The sequence below is a fragment of the Indicator indicator genome, chromosome 34 (genome assembly GCF_027791375.1).
Source record: "Indicator indicator isolate 239-I01 chromosome 34, UM_Iind_1.1, whole genome shotgun sequence".
NCBI classification, from domain to species: domain Eukaryota; kingdom Metazoa; phylum Chordata; class Aves; order Piciformes; family Indicatoridae; genus Indicator; species Indicator indicator.
Genome location: NC_072043.1, coordinates 5,569,771 through 5,586,498, shown reverse-complemented (window position 1 = coordinate 5,586,498; position 16,728 = coordinate 5,569,771). Strand labels below are relative to the sequence as shown.

Below are 16,728 nucleotides of genomic sequence, written 5' to 3'. Positions count from 1 at the left end.
GAGGAAGATACCTCAAATGATGAGATCCACGTTGGCTCATTGCCACCAACAGGCAGTTGGTGGTTGGAGATGCCACTTATGGGCTCAGAGGTGTGTGGGTGCAGTGGAGTTTGTTTCTGTGGAAGATTTTCTTCACATGGGTGAAGAAGAGAGCTGTGAGTGTCACTGCAGTGCAGGGCTGAAGAGGAGCCCAGGCTGTGCACACACACACACTTTGGGTGCATGCTTTGAGGCTTTTTTTGGGGTGTTGTGCTGGCAGGAGTACCAGCAATGGCCGTTTTGTCCCAGCAGCAGCAAGCTGGGTGGGTTAGGTGTTGATGGGGGTAGTGAGGTGATGTCTGTTGGTCACCTCTGCTTCCTGGGTAGGAAGGTGTTTGAGAAATGGTGGACTGGGCAGCTGCCAATGAAGAAGGTGACATGACCCTGTGGTGTGTCTCTGTGGCAAACAAAGAGCATCTGCAGAGAGATGAACGTCAACAAGGGCTCCAAGAGAGAGGGAGAGGGCACAGAGAGACAGGAGAGGGGCACAGCGAGATGGGCAGAGAGACAGCAGCAGAGGGAAGCGCAGTTAGCTTATGAGGGAAATGGCACAACACAAAGAGAGATACTAAGATTCCTTAATCCTTCGTCGTCTTCTCTCCCCTGCCCAGGCCCCGGAGCGGTGCACGATGGTGGCAACGCAGCATCCCGGGCAGCCGCCGGCCTCTGTCTGTGGGCTGCCCTCCTCGCTCGCCTCCTCCTCGACTTTTGATAAGGGAGGGGAGGGTCCCGGGAGGCCCCAGCGCGCCTCTCCCCCGCCGCGGGCTCGGCCCGCCCCGCCGCCCGGGGACTCCTCTCCGTCGGACGGGCGATGCACCGGAGGACCGGCGACATCGTTGAGCGTCCGAGGATGGCCCCGTCTCCCCCGTGCCGGGATCCTTCTCGCCGCCGGTTACGCTGTACAGACCCCACCACGTGCCACCAGACTGCCGCCCGCCGCCGCCGCCACCGCCGCCGCCACGGGGATGCGGCCCGGCGCGGACGGGGCTCCCCCGTGCCCACCTCGTCTCCAACGTGAGGGGGCGTGGGGCTGCGGGAGCAGTGCCACCCGGAGCCACGGCCGGGGATATCCGTCTCACATCATCTTGCTACGCCGCCTATGCCCAAAAAGACCCCAAGGCTGAAGCCCCCCCCGGCTCTGCCTTCAGTCCTCTTGGTCCTGAATGTCAGTTCTCTCCGCCAAAGCTCCTTCCTACGCACCCCAGATGTTGCTGATCCCCATCACCTGGCCTCACCTCTGCTCCCACACCCTCTCTGAGAGGGTCACCCAACACAACTGGTTATCCTTCAAGGGGCACGGACCTCCTGCTGCTCTTTATCCCAGCTCACGTCAGATCCCACCTCCCCAGACACCACCCCATCCTTCCTGACAACACAAGGTTGCTCTGCCAGGAATGTGAGGACCTGCAGACCACCAGTAGCCCTCAGGTAGACAAGAGCCTTCCCACCAGGCTGCACACTTGAGCTGCCTCGGCTGAACACATTGGGTAGCTGGGCCATTGCCCCTCCTCACTCTGGACCCCCTTCTGCTCTGCTGCTGCCCCTCTAATGTCCCTTTGGCTCTTGCCCTGATGCGCTGATGGCACTTGTCACGGAGATTTCTCCAGGCTGGTTTTCCAAGCACTTTCTGACCTGCACATCAAAAGCACAGCACCACCAACACTGGGCAGAGGCACTGAATGCCACAACAAAACCAAAACTCCAGGTGACAAGGCCCTTTTGCTATGGCTCTGATGCTCATGGCCATCTGCACACACTCAGAGGGGACAGTTCTGCACACTCCTGGCCTCAAGGTCTGCACCTTGACCACTCCATGCCTTGCTGGTCCATCTCTTGGCATGACCTCCACATACTGTTCAGCCAAGCATCTCTGCCTCCCCAAGGGGCAGAAAAATCACACAAGCCAACTCTGAGCTGCAACATCCACGCTTTGCCTTTTCTCACATCTGCCATGTGCCCCTGTGCGGGGAGAGTCTGATGTGTTCAGCCCTGCAGAGGAGGGCTCAGACTCTACTCTCTGCTTCCTCCAGCCACCCTGGGAGCTTCTGCCCCCTTCCCTGCTGCTCACCACAGCAGCAGCTACAGCATCTTTCTATGCAGAGAACTGCATGCCCAGCGGCACCCTGTGCAACGTTCTCTCTCACTGGTTACGTGGCAGAAGGCCTGAGGCTTCCTGATGCTCCGTGTCTGCCCAGGAATGCTTTGGGACCACTCTCCAGGGATAGACCCTCCTGTCCTCCTCCTGGAAAGTCATGCACAGTGCCAGACCCTGTGCTTGTCACAGGGAAACTCGACTCTATAGCGATACACTGAGCAAGCACACAAAGCATCCCCTTGTCTCCACCCAACGCCTCCCTGTGCCTTGCCCCATCTTCCTCTCTTCATAAGCGAGATGGCTTAACAGCAATGGCCCCTCACACACCATCCTTCCCATGCCAGCTCTGATGCTGCCAAAACCTCCTTGCCCTGCTGTCCTGTGGTTGTGAGGAACCGGGGGGTGATGGTCCTTGGTGCACAAGATAGAAAAAAACCCAGCCCCTGCCCACAGGGCCACAACAGGCATCACCCCATCCTCTATGCATTCATGACCCTTCCTCATCCCTCCTCTCAATGAGGCACCTGAGACTGGCACTGAAGGTCAGAAGGCTGTCACAATAAGAAGCTACAGCTACAAAATCTCTATGGACGCTCCTATCTCCTCATCCTGGATGTTCGACCAATGTGTCCCACAGCTGACTGACACAAAAACTCATGACTCGAGGTGGAGGGCTGCTCTGGCACAGACCCGGCACACTGGCTTACCTGACTGGTGGGGATCCAGCATGGCACGGCGCTGACTGGGCAAGTCCATGGCTTGTGGTCCTGAGATGCTGCTGCGCCCCTTCTCCACTGGCATCGCGGAAAGGAAGCACCAGCAGTGATCCCAGTGGCTGTGGGCACCGTTACATAGCAGGAATGCCACTGTCTTCAGCCAGCACAGGGGGACACACATATCCTTCCCTTTGTGCCAGCTCCAAAAGTACCCTTGGGGCATGGGAGACTCTTTGCCTCAATGCCTTGCCTGGTCTGTGCCTCCCCTCCACCTCACCGTCTCCCTGTGCCAGCCCCAGATTTCTCTCTTCATGGCAGAAATGCTGAACTAGCCCTGTACACACAGGGCCAGAGGCTGTGGTGTGTTGGAGAGTGGGGGCACCGACACGTGCTGCAGCCAGCAGACCTGGCACCGGGCCTGCCCCTGCCTCTCCTTCTCCTCCCCCGGGTCTACTCTGCTTCCCTGCCCTCCTCCACCGGGACGGCGCTCAACTTTTTCGTGCCATGTAACGTGCCATTGTGAGGAACGTGTTGGCTGTCTGAGGCCGGCCCTGCTGTGGCTTGGCAGGGAGCTGAACCCCGTTTGGATGCCTGGGGGGGCGGCTGGGCACCCAGGGCTTGGGGGTTAGGAGGGGCGCTGCTCTCGGGTCTCTCGTGCCCATGGCCGCGCCGGCCGGTCTCCAGTTTCCGTCGATCATTGTATTCCAAGGGTGGCTATACTACCTGAGATTGTGCATGTTACATTGTAGTTGTAACCTTTTCTAATTCGGCAAGAATAAGAGATGGTTGTGATTGTGCAGTGTATCAATAAAGTTTGACGAACTTTGTACCTTCGGGGCTTTGCTTCGCGGACCCCCACCCCGCGCGCCCCAGGCCGGGGAGGTGGCACCCGGCACACCGAGCTGAGATGGCTCTCAAGCCCCTGGGGCCTCCATCTCTCCTGTAGCTTCACACAATGACTGGAGCCTCTTTCTATCAACCCCTGGATGGTGGCGCTTCGAGGTTCTCAACCAGGGTTCTGCTGCTGTTCAACTCGACCCCTGCCCTATCCCATGCACCTCCCTTTGGAACTGGCTCCACTGATGGGTCCTGGGTGCCGCCTGCCTCCGGTGTACAGTTGCTGATGAGCACACACCTTCTGATGTAGCCCCTGTGGGGTAAGGACCAGCTCTGCTCTCATCACTCACCTATGTTCAGCAGAGCAGAACGATCAGCAGCTTCCTTTCTGTGACTGAGCCATTCCCAGCATCTTCTCCACTGTCTCGTAGCAACTCTCACCCCAACAACTAAACCGAGCCTCACACATGGGACAGCTCTGCAGATGACATCCTCCTAAGGGTGACATGCTCCTAACTCAGTCTGATGGTGTGACATGGACAAAATGCCTTCATCAAGGGACAAAGATTGTGAGGACTGGGCACAGAAGCCACAACCATCAGTATCTACCCAGCAGAGCTACCATCTCACCCTAAAACCCCAAGGGTGGGGTGAGATGGCAGGCTGCACTTCCTGCTCCCAAGGGGATATCTCATTTATCTACCACATCAACCAGAAGAAACCATTCAACAAGCTCCTCTAGTATGGAACCAGATGCCACAAGACTTTGGGACCAAACCCCTCGCTGGACACAAGTCAGGAGATGGCTGCTGCCTATTTGCCCCTGGGCACCTGGTCTGCTTGTTGCTGCCTGTTGCCAGTGGAGCCTGTGTGGCCATCAAGCAGAAGAGTCTCCACTTCCTTAGGGAAATCCTAAGGCTGACATCCCTTGGCTGTATGTCCCAGGATGGGAAGGCCACTGGGAATCACCATATACTACAATGGGGGAGCAGTGGGGACCAGGTGCTGTGCAGTGATGCCAGATACAGAGGGAACAGCTCCATCCTGGCATTGTGATGAACTATCACAACTTCATACATCAGGGACACTTCTGCTGTCCCCTTCAAGTGACCCCAGCAAAAGGTAAGTGGTTCCCAAATCCTACCAGGCCTCCTAGAAGACAGGTCCAGAAAGGGAGAGCCACCCTGCCTGCCTGATGCTGCCCTGAGCACTCCAAAGACACTTTCTAAACCATGGCTGCCAAAGGGATGACTCCAGCAGGGCTGGGGTGGCTGGCTCCCTCCTTCCATGCCATCCTGGCCCTGACATGCAGAAAGCTCCTGTCCCCACATCCGCACTGGGACAAGAGCTCATCTCTTACTTGGGACATGTGGCAAAGCCTTTGATCCCCTTCCTTTGCCCCGTGCTGGGATTGTTCAGCTGCCTTGTGTCATGCCATGAGGTGCCTACCACTCCTTTTGCTCTCTCCCTGCTCTCTGTGCTCATCTCCTAGGTTACGCAAGCTCACTGTAGAGTCAAGAAACAAAAAGCCCCACCAAAGATTCCCACCATTGCAACCAGTCTGCTTCTGATCCTACCAAAAAAATAGGCCATGTGACTTGTAGAAGCCAGCACCTCAGAGTCTACAGTCAAGGCTGAGGACCAAAAGCACTGAGTAAGCTGCACATCAACAAAACCCCAAGATATCAGCCAGGACAAGCTCAACACACTCCTCATCTGCATGGCCACCGAGCTGCACCTACACCCAGGCTCTGGCCCACAGTGCTTCACCTGTATTCAGCCTGGCAGACACCACTTGGTTTCCTACACTCACCTCACATTGCTGTGCTGCTCCTTCCCATGGAATTCACTTCAGCCACTCTAGGAGCATCCTCTGCAATACTGTGCCACCAGAGTGGAGGGCTACACAGAAAGGTTTTGGGGCCCCGAGTGGGATCTTGTGTGGTGACATTAGGGCAGGGCCATGCCTCACACCCTCCCCATCTACTCACCAAAGCCTCACCTCTGACCTGCTGGGGGCTCGCTGGAGAGCTCCAGACTCCATCTCTCCAGTGCTCTCCTGGCCCGCTGCAACGATTCAGCGCTCCCACCCAATGTGCCTCCTCCAGCATCCCTCCCCACATCCCTCCCCATCCCCACGGGCACAGAGGGAGAGCGCAGGGGTGACCCCCACCAGCCGCAATGAGCACCACAACCAGACGGAGCGGCCACACGGAACAATCGTTTTAATGGATAGGCAGAGAGAGCCCCCTCGCCGCCCGCCCGCCCGCGCTCCCCGCGTGCGCCCTGCCCTCGGCCACGGGGAAAGGAAAGGAAAACTGAAGGAGGAAAAAAAAAAAAAAACAAAAAAAAACCAAAACCATGGGACAGTTCCTCACCAAAAAGAGACGGCGAGGAGGTTGGTCTCACAGTTTGGTGCCAAGTGCTTCTCCTTCTTCTCCTTCTATTTTTCTTTTATATATATATATATATACACACACACACACACGCACACACACACTGATACATACATATATATATATATATAAAAATATATAAAACTGAGCTATATAGATCTCCCTCTGGCCCTCAGCTCACATTATTCCACTGCAAAAGGGGCTGGGGAGGGAGGGGCTGATGGACAGAAGCCCCCAGACTCCTCTTCCTCCACGGGACCCCCTCCCACTCCCGGTGACACAAAGGCGGAAAGGAGAGGAAGGGCTTTTTGGGGACGAGTGGACCAGGACGTGGGTCTCAGTTGAGGACCCATAGACACCTAACTCCATATACAGCATGCAGTAATGGCAGCGGAAGGACCCTGCTGGCAACCGTGGCTAGAACTCTAACGAAACAAAAAAAAAAAATTATATATATATATATATATATATATCTGTATATTTATATATACTGTATATATATAGCCCAGATGAAAGATCCAGCGGCTCCCTCTGCCTCGCCGCGCAACAAGCATCGCCCATGCCCGGCAGGAAGTGTTCAGGACGGCTGGGATGGATTCAGGGGGATTCAGCATGGGATTCCTCCTCCTTCTCCTTCTTCTCCTCCTCCTCCATGCTGACTCATCAGGCTCATCAACCTCCTTGGCCGGTCGCCTGTGTGGTTGTACAGCCCTTGGTGAACCAACTTCTGTCTGCTTGCTGCCCCTGGATTTCATTATTATTATTATTATTATTATTATTTCTCCTTTTTTTGTTGTTGTTGTTACTGTGGTTGGTTTTGTTGTTCTCCACTCTTTTTTTTTTTTTTTTTTTTTTTTTTTGCATTTCTGTTTAGTGTTTTTTTCTTTGTTTTTTTTTTGTTTTTGCTTTGTGGTTGTTTTTATTATTTTTTTTTTTTTTTTTAGGAACTAAGAGTTCTAGGCTCATCTCAGAAAATACACTCAATAAAATTAACCACGACTCAGAATCCCTTTTATCATTCACGATGTCCGCGGGTGGTTCGATGGACAGGTGGCTCGACGCCGCTCTCCTCCCTCCCTTTCCATTGGTAATTGTTGAAGATCTATATACCTATACACACACATATATATATATATATATATGTATGTGTGGATATATATTATGAGTGGAGAGATATCTATATATATATATATAGATATATATATATATATTCTGGAACACAGAGTGGTGGCACAGTCCATGAGAAGCCAGGGAAATGGTGGCAAAGAAGAAAACCAGAGAGTTCCCCGTGGGCAAGGGTGGGCGGCGAAGGGGACGGGCAGGGATGAAGGGGAAGTGCCATGCCCTGATGGCCTCACCCGTCCTCCGTGCTGAGAACGGTGAAAAACAGGGTGGGGGGAAAACAGGCTTGGAGACCAAAAATAATAATAAAAAAAAAACCAACCCAAAAGACCATAGGGCAAAAAAATAAAAAAGACTGAATCGTGGTGCATCTTCAGCAGGAAGCCTTGGATTATTTTTTTTTTTTTCCCCTTTTTCCTCTCCTTTCCAAATTCCCTTTGAGGGTTTTTTTTCGGAGTGGTTTATCCTCTCTCCCCCTCCCCTGGGTGGCCTGGCCGGATACTCTCTCAATTCTTATGATTATTTTCAGAAACGGTGAACACTTCTTCTTCATCATCGTCATCATCATCATCATCATCATCATCATCATCATCATCTTCTTCTCCTTTCTGCTTGCGCTCGCTGGCCGTGGTCGTCGCCGCCGCTACTCCGCGGGCCGGCTCTGGGGTCAAAACTGGCAGGCGAGCTGGGCGAGGGGGAGGAGCAGCAGCCACAGGCAGCCCCCTCGCCGCCATGCGCCGTTGTTGCCATCGTGCACTGCGCCTGGGCCTGCACCAACAAAGAGGAACAGCCACCTGGTTAGCCACAAAGCCAACAAAGCACCAGCAAACATTCAAACCAACCAGTCCGTGGCATCGGGGTGCCCGGTGGTACTGCTCATAGAATCGTGGGTTGGGTTGGGAGGGAGTTTAAAGATCCTCTAGAATGACAGAATTGTCAGGGTTGGAAGGGACCTCAAGGATCAGCCAGTTCCAACCCCCCTGCCGTGGGCAGGGACACCTCACACTAGAGCAGGTTGCTCAGAGCCACATCCAGCCTGGCCTTTAAAACCTCCAGGGATGAGGCTTCTACCACCTTTTCCATTGTCTCACCACCCTCATGGAGAAGAATTTCTTCCTGATATCCAATCTGAATCTCCCCATTTCTATTGTTGTTCCATTCCCCCTAGTCCTATCATTACCCAACACCCTATGAAGTCCCTCCCCAGCTTTCTTGTAGGCCCCCTTAAGATACTGTTCCAACCCCCCCTCCCATGGGGCAAGGACACCTTATCCAAGGTCCTGTTCAGCCTGGCCTTGAGCAATTCCAGTGAGGGGGCATCGCTGCAGGCCAGACCTCTCTGTGTAACCCCATCCACCTGTGCCATCCTTGAGAGCATGGTGCCAGTCATCCCCATCCCCACGAATCCCAGTCTCTGCGTCACAAACTGCCAAGGTCTTATTAAAGCCCCAAGTCCCCATCTCCTCCTCCAACATCCTTTGTCCCTCTCCAAAATTTGTCCAAGTTTCCAGCCACACTCCCACTGGAGATAACAACTTTTGCTCAACACTACCCACCCTCTACCAGCCTTGATGAGCTAGCACAGGGGGAGCTTCCTGTTGTTCTCCACTTAACTCTTTTGGAGGGACACAATAACCACCTGCCCACCCAGCAGACACACCACCAACACTCAAGCCTCCCCAGAGGCTTGTCACCAATAACACACTCTGCCCCTAGGTCTGGACCATCTCAAGAAGAACAAGATGGGATGAGGAAGGGGATAACCAAAAGCCAAGGCCACCTTTGGGGATCAGAGGCTGAGAAGCTCAGAGCTTATCCTGACAAAGGATCACTGACATAGTGGCTTTCACCAAAACATCCCAAAGAGTTGTCCCAGGGGTGAGAAGAGACCTTGGAATGGCATCCAGGCTGGTGCTTTGCACAAGCATGGCTGCCCATGATGTCTGATAGACTCATCCTCCTACAGCTCAACCAGGACCCTGAAAACCATTAAACATTTTGTCTGCTGCCAGTAGTACTCTTCCAACACACTCACAGACACCTCAAAACACTTCCCACTTAGCCTCAAACCCTGGCACAGCCAGGGAGCCTTATGCAAGGGAAGATCTGTAGCCCTTCCAACACCTACCTACAAGTCATCCCAAGGGCTGATGACTCAATGCATTACAAAGGAAGCTGTCAGCCTATGGACCTCCAAATTAAGGTCATAGAATCATAGAATCTCCTGGTTGGAGAAGACTCTAAGATCATAGAGTCCAACCATAAACATCTCCCTGTTCACAACGGTCAGACCACATCCCTAAGCACTTCATCCAAATGTCTTTTAAAGCCCTTCAGGGATGGTGACTCCACCACTTTTCTGGACAGCCTGTTCAGTGCCTGATGACCCTTTTGGAGAAGACATTGTCCCTAATATCCAAACTAAACCTCCCCTGATGCAACTTGAGGCCATTTCCTCTTGTCCTATCACTTGACACCAAGTGTCAGTTGTTGGAGATGACACCAAGCAGGCTGGTTGGTTGATGAGATGACATGGCCATGAATAACTCCAGGAAGAAGACCAAACACTTCACCCCTGTGGTATCCCAGAAAAAAAATATCACTAGAAACATCCCAGAGGAGAAAGGAGCTGCTACAAGCCCCACTTACACAGTAACACAGGGGAAGAAGACCACAGAGACATCCCTGCTTCCAGGGAGAGCACAGGGGCCATGGGGAGGGAGTAGGGGACTGCAGCAGGGGAACAAGGCATGCAGAGGGCACAGATTGCTACCAGACTGGCACAGAAGGCTGGCAGGGAGGAGCCAGGATGGGAGGAAAGCTGGACAATGGCAAGAAAGTCCTAATATATTGCTATCCCAGCAGGAGAGGTGGGGTGGTGGGACAGGAGGTGTCAGGGCTGCCACTGGGACAAGTTGGGGCAGGAGCTGGAGGGTCCCATGGGGAAACAGAGCAGGGGGAGCACTGGCATTGCAGGGGTCCCCGAATTACTGACCTTTCCAGGGTGTCAGAGCAGTAGTTGTCTCTTCTAAAAATTAAAGAACAAGGGAAAGTTAGGGCAAAAGGGCAATGGAAAGTGTAGGCGTGAGAAATTTCACTCAGCCTGCCTTCCACCTGGGGGAAACAAAGGGATGGGGGAGCAAGTGGGATGCTCATGTCCAAATTGCACCCTGGTCCTCTGGGACCAACATCCTTCTCTCTGGGAAAAGTACTGCATGAGTTGGGATGAACCAACTGCAAGACCCCTGACCTGGAGGGGACCCTGCTAGAGCCCATGGTTGTACCCTAAGGAAAACACAAAATTTCAAGGCTGGGATTTGGGGATTCTGGGGCTCTCCCCTGCACTCCTCCTGTTCCACTCCAGTGTGGGTTTGGGGCTCCCCCCTCTCAATAACCCTGCAACATCACTGAGTCACACAGCAGTAGGGGTTGGAAGGGACCTCTGGAGATGACTGGGTTCAGCCCCACCTGCTAAGAGACAGTCACACAGGAACACATCCTGGCTGGGTTTGAATGTTTCTAGAGATGGAGACTCCACCACCTCTCTGGCCAGCCTCTCTAGTGCTCCATCACCCTTCAATTAAAGAAGTTCCTCCTCATGTTTAGATGGAAACAGCCCAAATGTGTTCATCCCCTCCAGCATCCTTAATGGCTTTATTGCCTGGTATCAGACTCTGGGAAGCAACACAGGCCACACAACATGGGAGAAGTGAAGAGCTTTAGTTTTTCCCCTCAAAATGATGTGGTATCACCAAGCACTCCATCACATCCCAGAGAGCACCAAATGAGCTGCTGAAGGAGGCAGCAGGGCTGCAATAGTGAGTGGTGCACAGTAACTAAAGCACTCCTTGACCTCTCTACAAAATTAGATCACAACAAGGATGAAAAGCTGTACACTACATTAGCCTCTGTCACAGAGCTCCAGAAAGGCTCAAATCCTGGTACCCACACAAATTGAACCTTTCTACTGGATTCAGTTTTGGGTCCTTCATTCCAAGAAGGAGTTTGAGGTGCTGAAGTGTGTCCAGGGAAACTGGTGATGGGTTTAAAGAACAAGGCTTATGAAGAGCAGCTGAGGAAACTGAAAGGAGGTTGCAGTGAGGTGGGAGTTGGTCTCTTCTCCCTAGTATCAGGTGACAGGAGAGGAAATGGCCTCATGTTGCACCAAGAGAGGTTTAGTTGGGAGATTAGGAACAATTTCTTTGCTGCAAGAGTGGTCAGGGACTGGAACAGGCTGCCCAGGGAGGTGGTGGAGGTGTTCAAAAAACCCGTGGCCATGGCACTTTGGGACACGCTTTAGTGGTCATGGTGGTGTTGGGTTGAAGGTAGTTTTCAACCAAAACAATTCTGTGATTCTTTGGTGGGGGGAAACTCCAAAACACTCCCTCAGCTTCAAGGAAAAAGGGATAGTCACAAAATTGCTTCCCCAAACCCTCCCAGGTGAGGCTTTTCCTGTGCCACAGTGAATGCACCACATGCAGCTTCTCCTCATCTTTCATTAGCAGAAATCAAGACACTTTAATTGCCAGACTGAAGGAACTGGTTGCTTAGGGACCAGTGAGCTTGCACTGATGATGCTCAATAGCAGCCAACCACAACAGGGTGTTGTTCCTTACAGTGCCAGGGAGCCCTGGACTGGGAGATGGGGGTCCCCCATGTGTCACAGTCCTCTTGGATCCAGGGTGGGTTAGGGCAGCTTGGGGAGCAGTCACAGAATCACAGAATGGTAGCAGTTGGAGATCACCAAGTCTAATCCCTGTGCTAAGGAAGGTTCACCTAGAGAAGGTCGCACAAGAACATGTCCAGGCAGGTTTGGAATGTCTCCAGAAATGGAAACTTCACCACCTCTCAGGGGCAACCTGTTCCAGTGCTCCATCACCCTTAAATTAAAGATTTTCCTCCTCCTGTTTAGATGGAACTTCTGGTGTTCAAGTTTGTGCCTGTTACCCCTTGGCACCCCACGAGTACACACAATTAATACAGACTGAAGGGATCATTAAATCACTGTGGCTACCTAGAAATGATGGACAGTCAGAGGACTCAGATGTTGCTCCCTGAGGGGATTCACAGTCAGACCCACAAAGCTAAGTGGGATCATGAAATAAGCTTAGACTTTTGGGGGATGCTTTGCTGCGTCCCACCCAATGCTGTCGTTGCAACACAAATCCTGCAAACCAACACTCACAGGTTAGGAACCAAATAACTAACAGCTCTCATGATGCCATCAGCAGAGAGAAGCTGAGTTTCATTTTGAGGGCTGCATCTACAGATGCCAATCCAACCTGCATCTGCAGATGCCAAACCAAGGGGCCATGCTAATCATAGAATCATAGAAGCGTCAGGGTTGGAAAGGACCTCAAGGATCAGCCAGTTCCAACCCTCCTGCCATGGGCAGGGACACCTCACACTATATCTGGTTGCTCAGAGCCACATCCAGCCTGGCCTTAAAAACTTCCAGGGATGAGGCTTCTACTACCTCCCTGGGCCTGTTCCAGGGTCTCACCACCCTCATGGGGAAGAACTTCTTCCTAACATCCAATCTGAATCTATCCACTTCTAGTTTTGCTCCATTCCCCCCAGTCCTATCACTACTTGACACCCTAAAAAGTCCCTCCCCAGCTTTCTTGTAGCCCCCTTCAGATACTGGAAGGCCACAAGAAGGTCTTCTCAGAGCCTTCTCTTCTCCAAACTGAATAGCCCCAACTCAGTCTGTCCTCATAGGAGAGCAGCTCCAGCCCTCTGCTCATCCTCATGACCCTTCTCTGGACACCTTCCAGCACCTCCATATCCTTCTTGTAATGGAGGCTCCAGAAATGGATGTAGTACTCCAGGTGTGGTCTCACCAGAGCAGAGCAGAGGGGCAGAATCACCTCCCTGGCCCTGCTGGCTATGCTTCTCTTGATGCAGCCCAGGATGTGATTGGCTTTCTGGGCTGCAAGTGCAAACTGGTGGCTCATGTTGAGCTTCTCATCCCCCAGCACCCCCAAGTCCTTAATGAAGATTGTAACCTCATAAAGCCACAGGGAACCTACAACACCTAAACTGAGAATGTAGATGGGGCTCAGGTTATGCTGGGGCTTAGCACGGCCACCCTAAGGCAGTGGCATGGATGAAGCTGGGCTCTGTGGTGCCAGAGGTGTCCCTCTCCCTAAAAATGAGGTTATCTGGGACATTGATTACCAGGAGGGCTGGTGGAGAAGAGAGCTAAGATAGTTCCTAGGCAACACTAATGATAGCTTAACGAGCAGGTAAAGATGCTAATGTTCATCACTTAGAGATGGACATCTTGGGGGGGGAATGAATGGTTATGAGGCTCATTAACACCCAAGGTTAGTTCTACCTGGAGATACAGGAATGGAACCTGATATCCAAAATGGGATGGTGTAGAGTCTGGGATCCTCTGCTCTCCCTAGGCAAACCACTTCCCTGGTCTGGGGCTGCCCTAAAGCACATCCAGCTCCTCACTGCAGGGGGGTTGGACAAGATGACCTTTGAGGGTCCCTTCCAACCAGATGCATTCTGTGATTCTGGGATAGGAAGAAAAAGATGTTACTCTGCAGGGGTCTTAACACACCTTGCACAACTGTACTGCAACAACACGCTAAACAAACTGCAACAGCAAACTAAACTGCAACAGTATCCTAAACAAACTGCAACCACATCCTAAACAAAGTGCAATAACAGACTAAACAAACTGCAACCACATCCTAAACAAAGTGCAATAATAGAGTAAACAAACTGCAACAACATCCTAAACAAATTAATACACTAAACAAACTGCAACAGCATCCTAAACAAACTGTAACACCACACTAAACAAACTGTGACAGCACACTAAACAACTCAACACATACTTTAGGGCTGCTCACTATCCCTGTGTGCTCTGCATCACCAAGTTCCTGGCCTCCTAGACCTGAGCCATCCCACCAAGGAAGGCTCATTCTCCCCCTCCAGACAGTAGTAAGAGGTGGGGAAAAGACAAGGCAGCACAAATCCAGTTGGAATTGTCCAGGCTCACTTACTCCCAAAGCCAGGGAGAAAATGACACAGCAGTACTTTATTGATGACTTTGCAAAGACACTAGCAGGGCAGATTCCCAGGACAATGGCACCTGTTGCTCATACATTGTCCTCCTTACAGGAAGAAGAAAACTATCCAGAAGGGGAAAAAAAAAATAAGAAAAAGAAAGTGGAAAGTGCACATCTTTAGAGGGGGGAGTGACATGATCTACTGCTTGGTAAAAGTGACAAACACCACTGAAGTCCCTGCTGAGCCTTTGCTGAGATGGTCACCATGCTCACTCATGCTGAATTATAAAAGCTTCCCTCCCAAGTAGACAACAGATGACATGAGATGGGAGGGAAGCAGCAAAGGGAGAGCAGATTTCCAGAGACATCCTTCCTCCTAATCCATGATTATTCCTTCTTTCCACATCTTGCAACCACCACACACCTAAAAACCAGCCAAGCCCTCTCACTTGGGCCCCCCAGGACCCTGCTGCACTCCAGCCCTGTCTCTCCTATGGAAGAGAGGATCTCCTGCAGGCTCTCTATGGGTTTAATTCTATCCTTTGGTATGCACTAGGAAAGAGTTTGTAACACCAGGATGGCTTCAGGCTAAAGGAAACTGATGCTTTTGCTTACCACAGGCTGGTACTAATGTCACCCACAGTCAGTGATTGCCACAGGGTGAAACAGCCAAGGGGTGGGTGGGCGACAAGGAGGAAGACAACATCAAGGTGATGTCAAGAGAGGATAGAGGTCATCAAACTCCACTCCTCCCAGTGAGGACCACCTGCCCCGAATCACTGGCAGGGAAAAATCCCCATCTTCAATTCCTGGTGATAATGAAAGGAATCTGGGGAGCATGGCCTTGTCCTCTGGCTCTGCTACCCCCTGAAGATAGTTGACAAATGTGTTGAGCAATTACAGCCCTTCACAGCTGCCCATGATGTCCCAGGGATGCATCCCTCTCATCCCAGCTCTAGCATGTAGAGAAAGTCCCCAGATTAGGGCATGAAGCAGCTCCCCATCCCTGCCCCCTACACCTCCCCTCTTCCCTCTGACAACATGACTAAGAATATATCTGCTAGCAGGAGCAGAAAACATGACCTGGATGGTGGTGGAGCCATAGGGGCTGTTTATTCTGGGATGGTCAGAGAGTGCACCAAGCAGCAGCCTGCAGCATGGTCCCCCAGGTTCGCTGTGACAATCCTAAGCACTGATGAGCATGGGAGAATATCTTCAGAGACTTCTTCAGGGTGAGTGGATGGAAATCCACAGCCAAGTCCTAACTTTGCATTAACAGTGGACACTAAGCACAGTGCCCAACGCATCTCACCAGTGGCAGATGTGGGCCCTGAGCTGGGAGTTACATTTGGAGGCTTTTCACTTCCCCTGGGCTCTCTGTGGCCTCCAACTCATGTGCCAGGGCAGAAAGGGTCACCAACCAGTGCACTTGTCCCCCAAAAGACAAAATGAGACCCATCCTGTGTCTCATACATCATCAACCTCAGTGTTCAGGCAGCTCCCTCAGCCCCACTCACCATAGAGGATCATGCTGGCGTTGGTGTTTCCTAGCTGGTTGGAGGCTACGCAGGTGTAGTTGCCATAGTCCTGCTCAGAGACGTTGAAGAAAGTCAGTCTGGAGAAGAAGGCTTTGTTCTCCACTTTCAGTCCTTTCTGTCCTTCAGCCAGCCTGAGAGAAAAGCAGAAGGGGAGAGGGTCGTGGGTATGGTGCCACATGGAGAAGTGCTTGTGAATTTCTGTGACCTGCTATCCCCTGGTCCTGCCTGAGAGAGGGCATGTTGGGCTTGGGGAAATGATCAGACAAAGAGGGAGAAGGGAAAGAGCTATGGGAGAAGGACACTGCTCTGCTGGGTCAAAGCCCCTAGCTGCCAACCCATGTCATCCACATGCTGTCTAGAAGCATCCTCAAAGATGTCCCTGCTGAAGCAGGTGGCTTTGGGGCTTGCCAAATGCCATGCAGAGGAAGGGATGCCCACACATGGTGCAGAGGAAGGGATGCCCACATACCCAGGAGTCTAGGAAAGACTCCTTCCCACTCAGCAGAAGAGTCCAGCTTCCTTCCCATGGCTCGCTCCTGCTCTGCTCCTGCAGCTTTGCATGTGCTGATTCCTCCTGGATCCCCACCTCAGCCTGGGCTGGGGTCTGATGGCTGATCCAGGCAGGCTGAGGCTGCTCCCATTGCTGCTCTACAAGCCCTTGTGATCTGACCTACTTCTGAGTGAAGCCTTTCATCTGCCACGCAAACATCCGCTGCTTTGTACCCTCTGCCTGCTCCTTTCCTCCCAAACAGCAGATGCAGGGCAGCCCCAGCCTCTCCTCCAGCTGCTGGAGCATCTTTTTGGGGCTCAAACATCCCTCCTCAGTAGTGGCTTCTCCTGTGATTTGCTACCCTACAGCCCCTTTGGGTTAAAGAGGGGAAGCAATGCAAAGAGGGGTTAAAAAAAAAAACTTTTGGGGGATCAGAGACCCCAACCCTGGGACCCTACCCTTGGCTG

The 16,728-nt window shown here is 52.4% G+C and overlaps 2 protein-coding genes across 4 annotated transcripts in view; one reads left to right on the top strand and one right to left on the bottom strand.

Moving 5' to 3' along the window:
• LOC128977832 (opioid-binding protein/cell adhesion molecule homolog) overlaps positions 1 to 751 on the top strand; it is a 129,854-nt gene extending 129,103 nt beyond the window's left edge. Inside the window, exon 7 of the mRNA XM_054395517.1 lies at positions 651 to 751. Within this exon, the coding sequence (XP_054251492.1) occupies positions 651 to 751 (101 nt within the window). The remainder of the gene's footprint in view (positions 1 to 650) is intronic.
• A 7,121-nt stretch (positions 752 to 7,872) lies between these two features.
• LOC128978005 (protein CEPU-1) overlaps positions 7,873 to 16,728 on the bottom strand; it is a 459,628-nt gene continuing 450,772 nt past the window's right edge. For 2 of the 3 annotated variants that reach the window (XM_054395733.1, XM_054395732.1), the window contains 3 exons: positions 15,751 to 15,902; positions 10,201 to 10,233; positions 7,873 to 7,973 (listed from right to left, as the gene is read on the bottom strand). In XM_054395733.1, the coding sequence (XP_054251708.1) occupies positions 7,873 to 7,973; positions 10,201 to 10,233; positions 15,751 to 15,902 (286 nt within the window). The remainder of the gene's footprint in view (positions 7,974 to 10,200; positions 10,234 to 15,750; positions 15,903 to 16,728) is intronic. The other variant, XM_054395734.1, reaches the window with a different exon arrangement.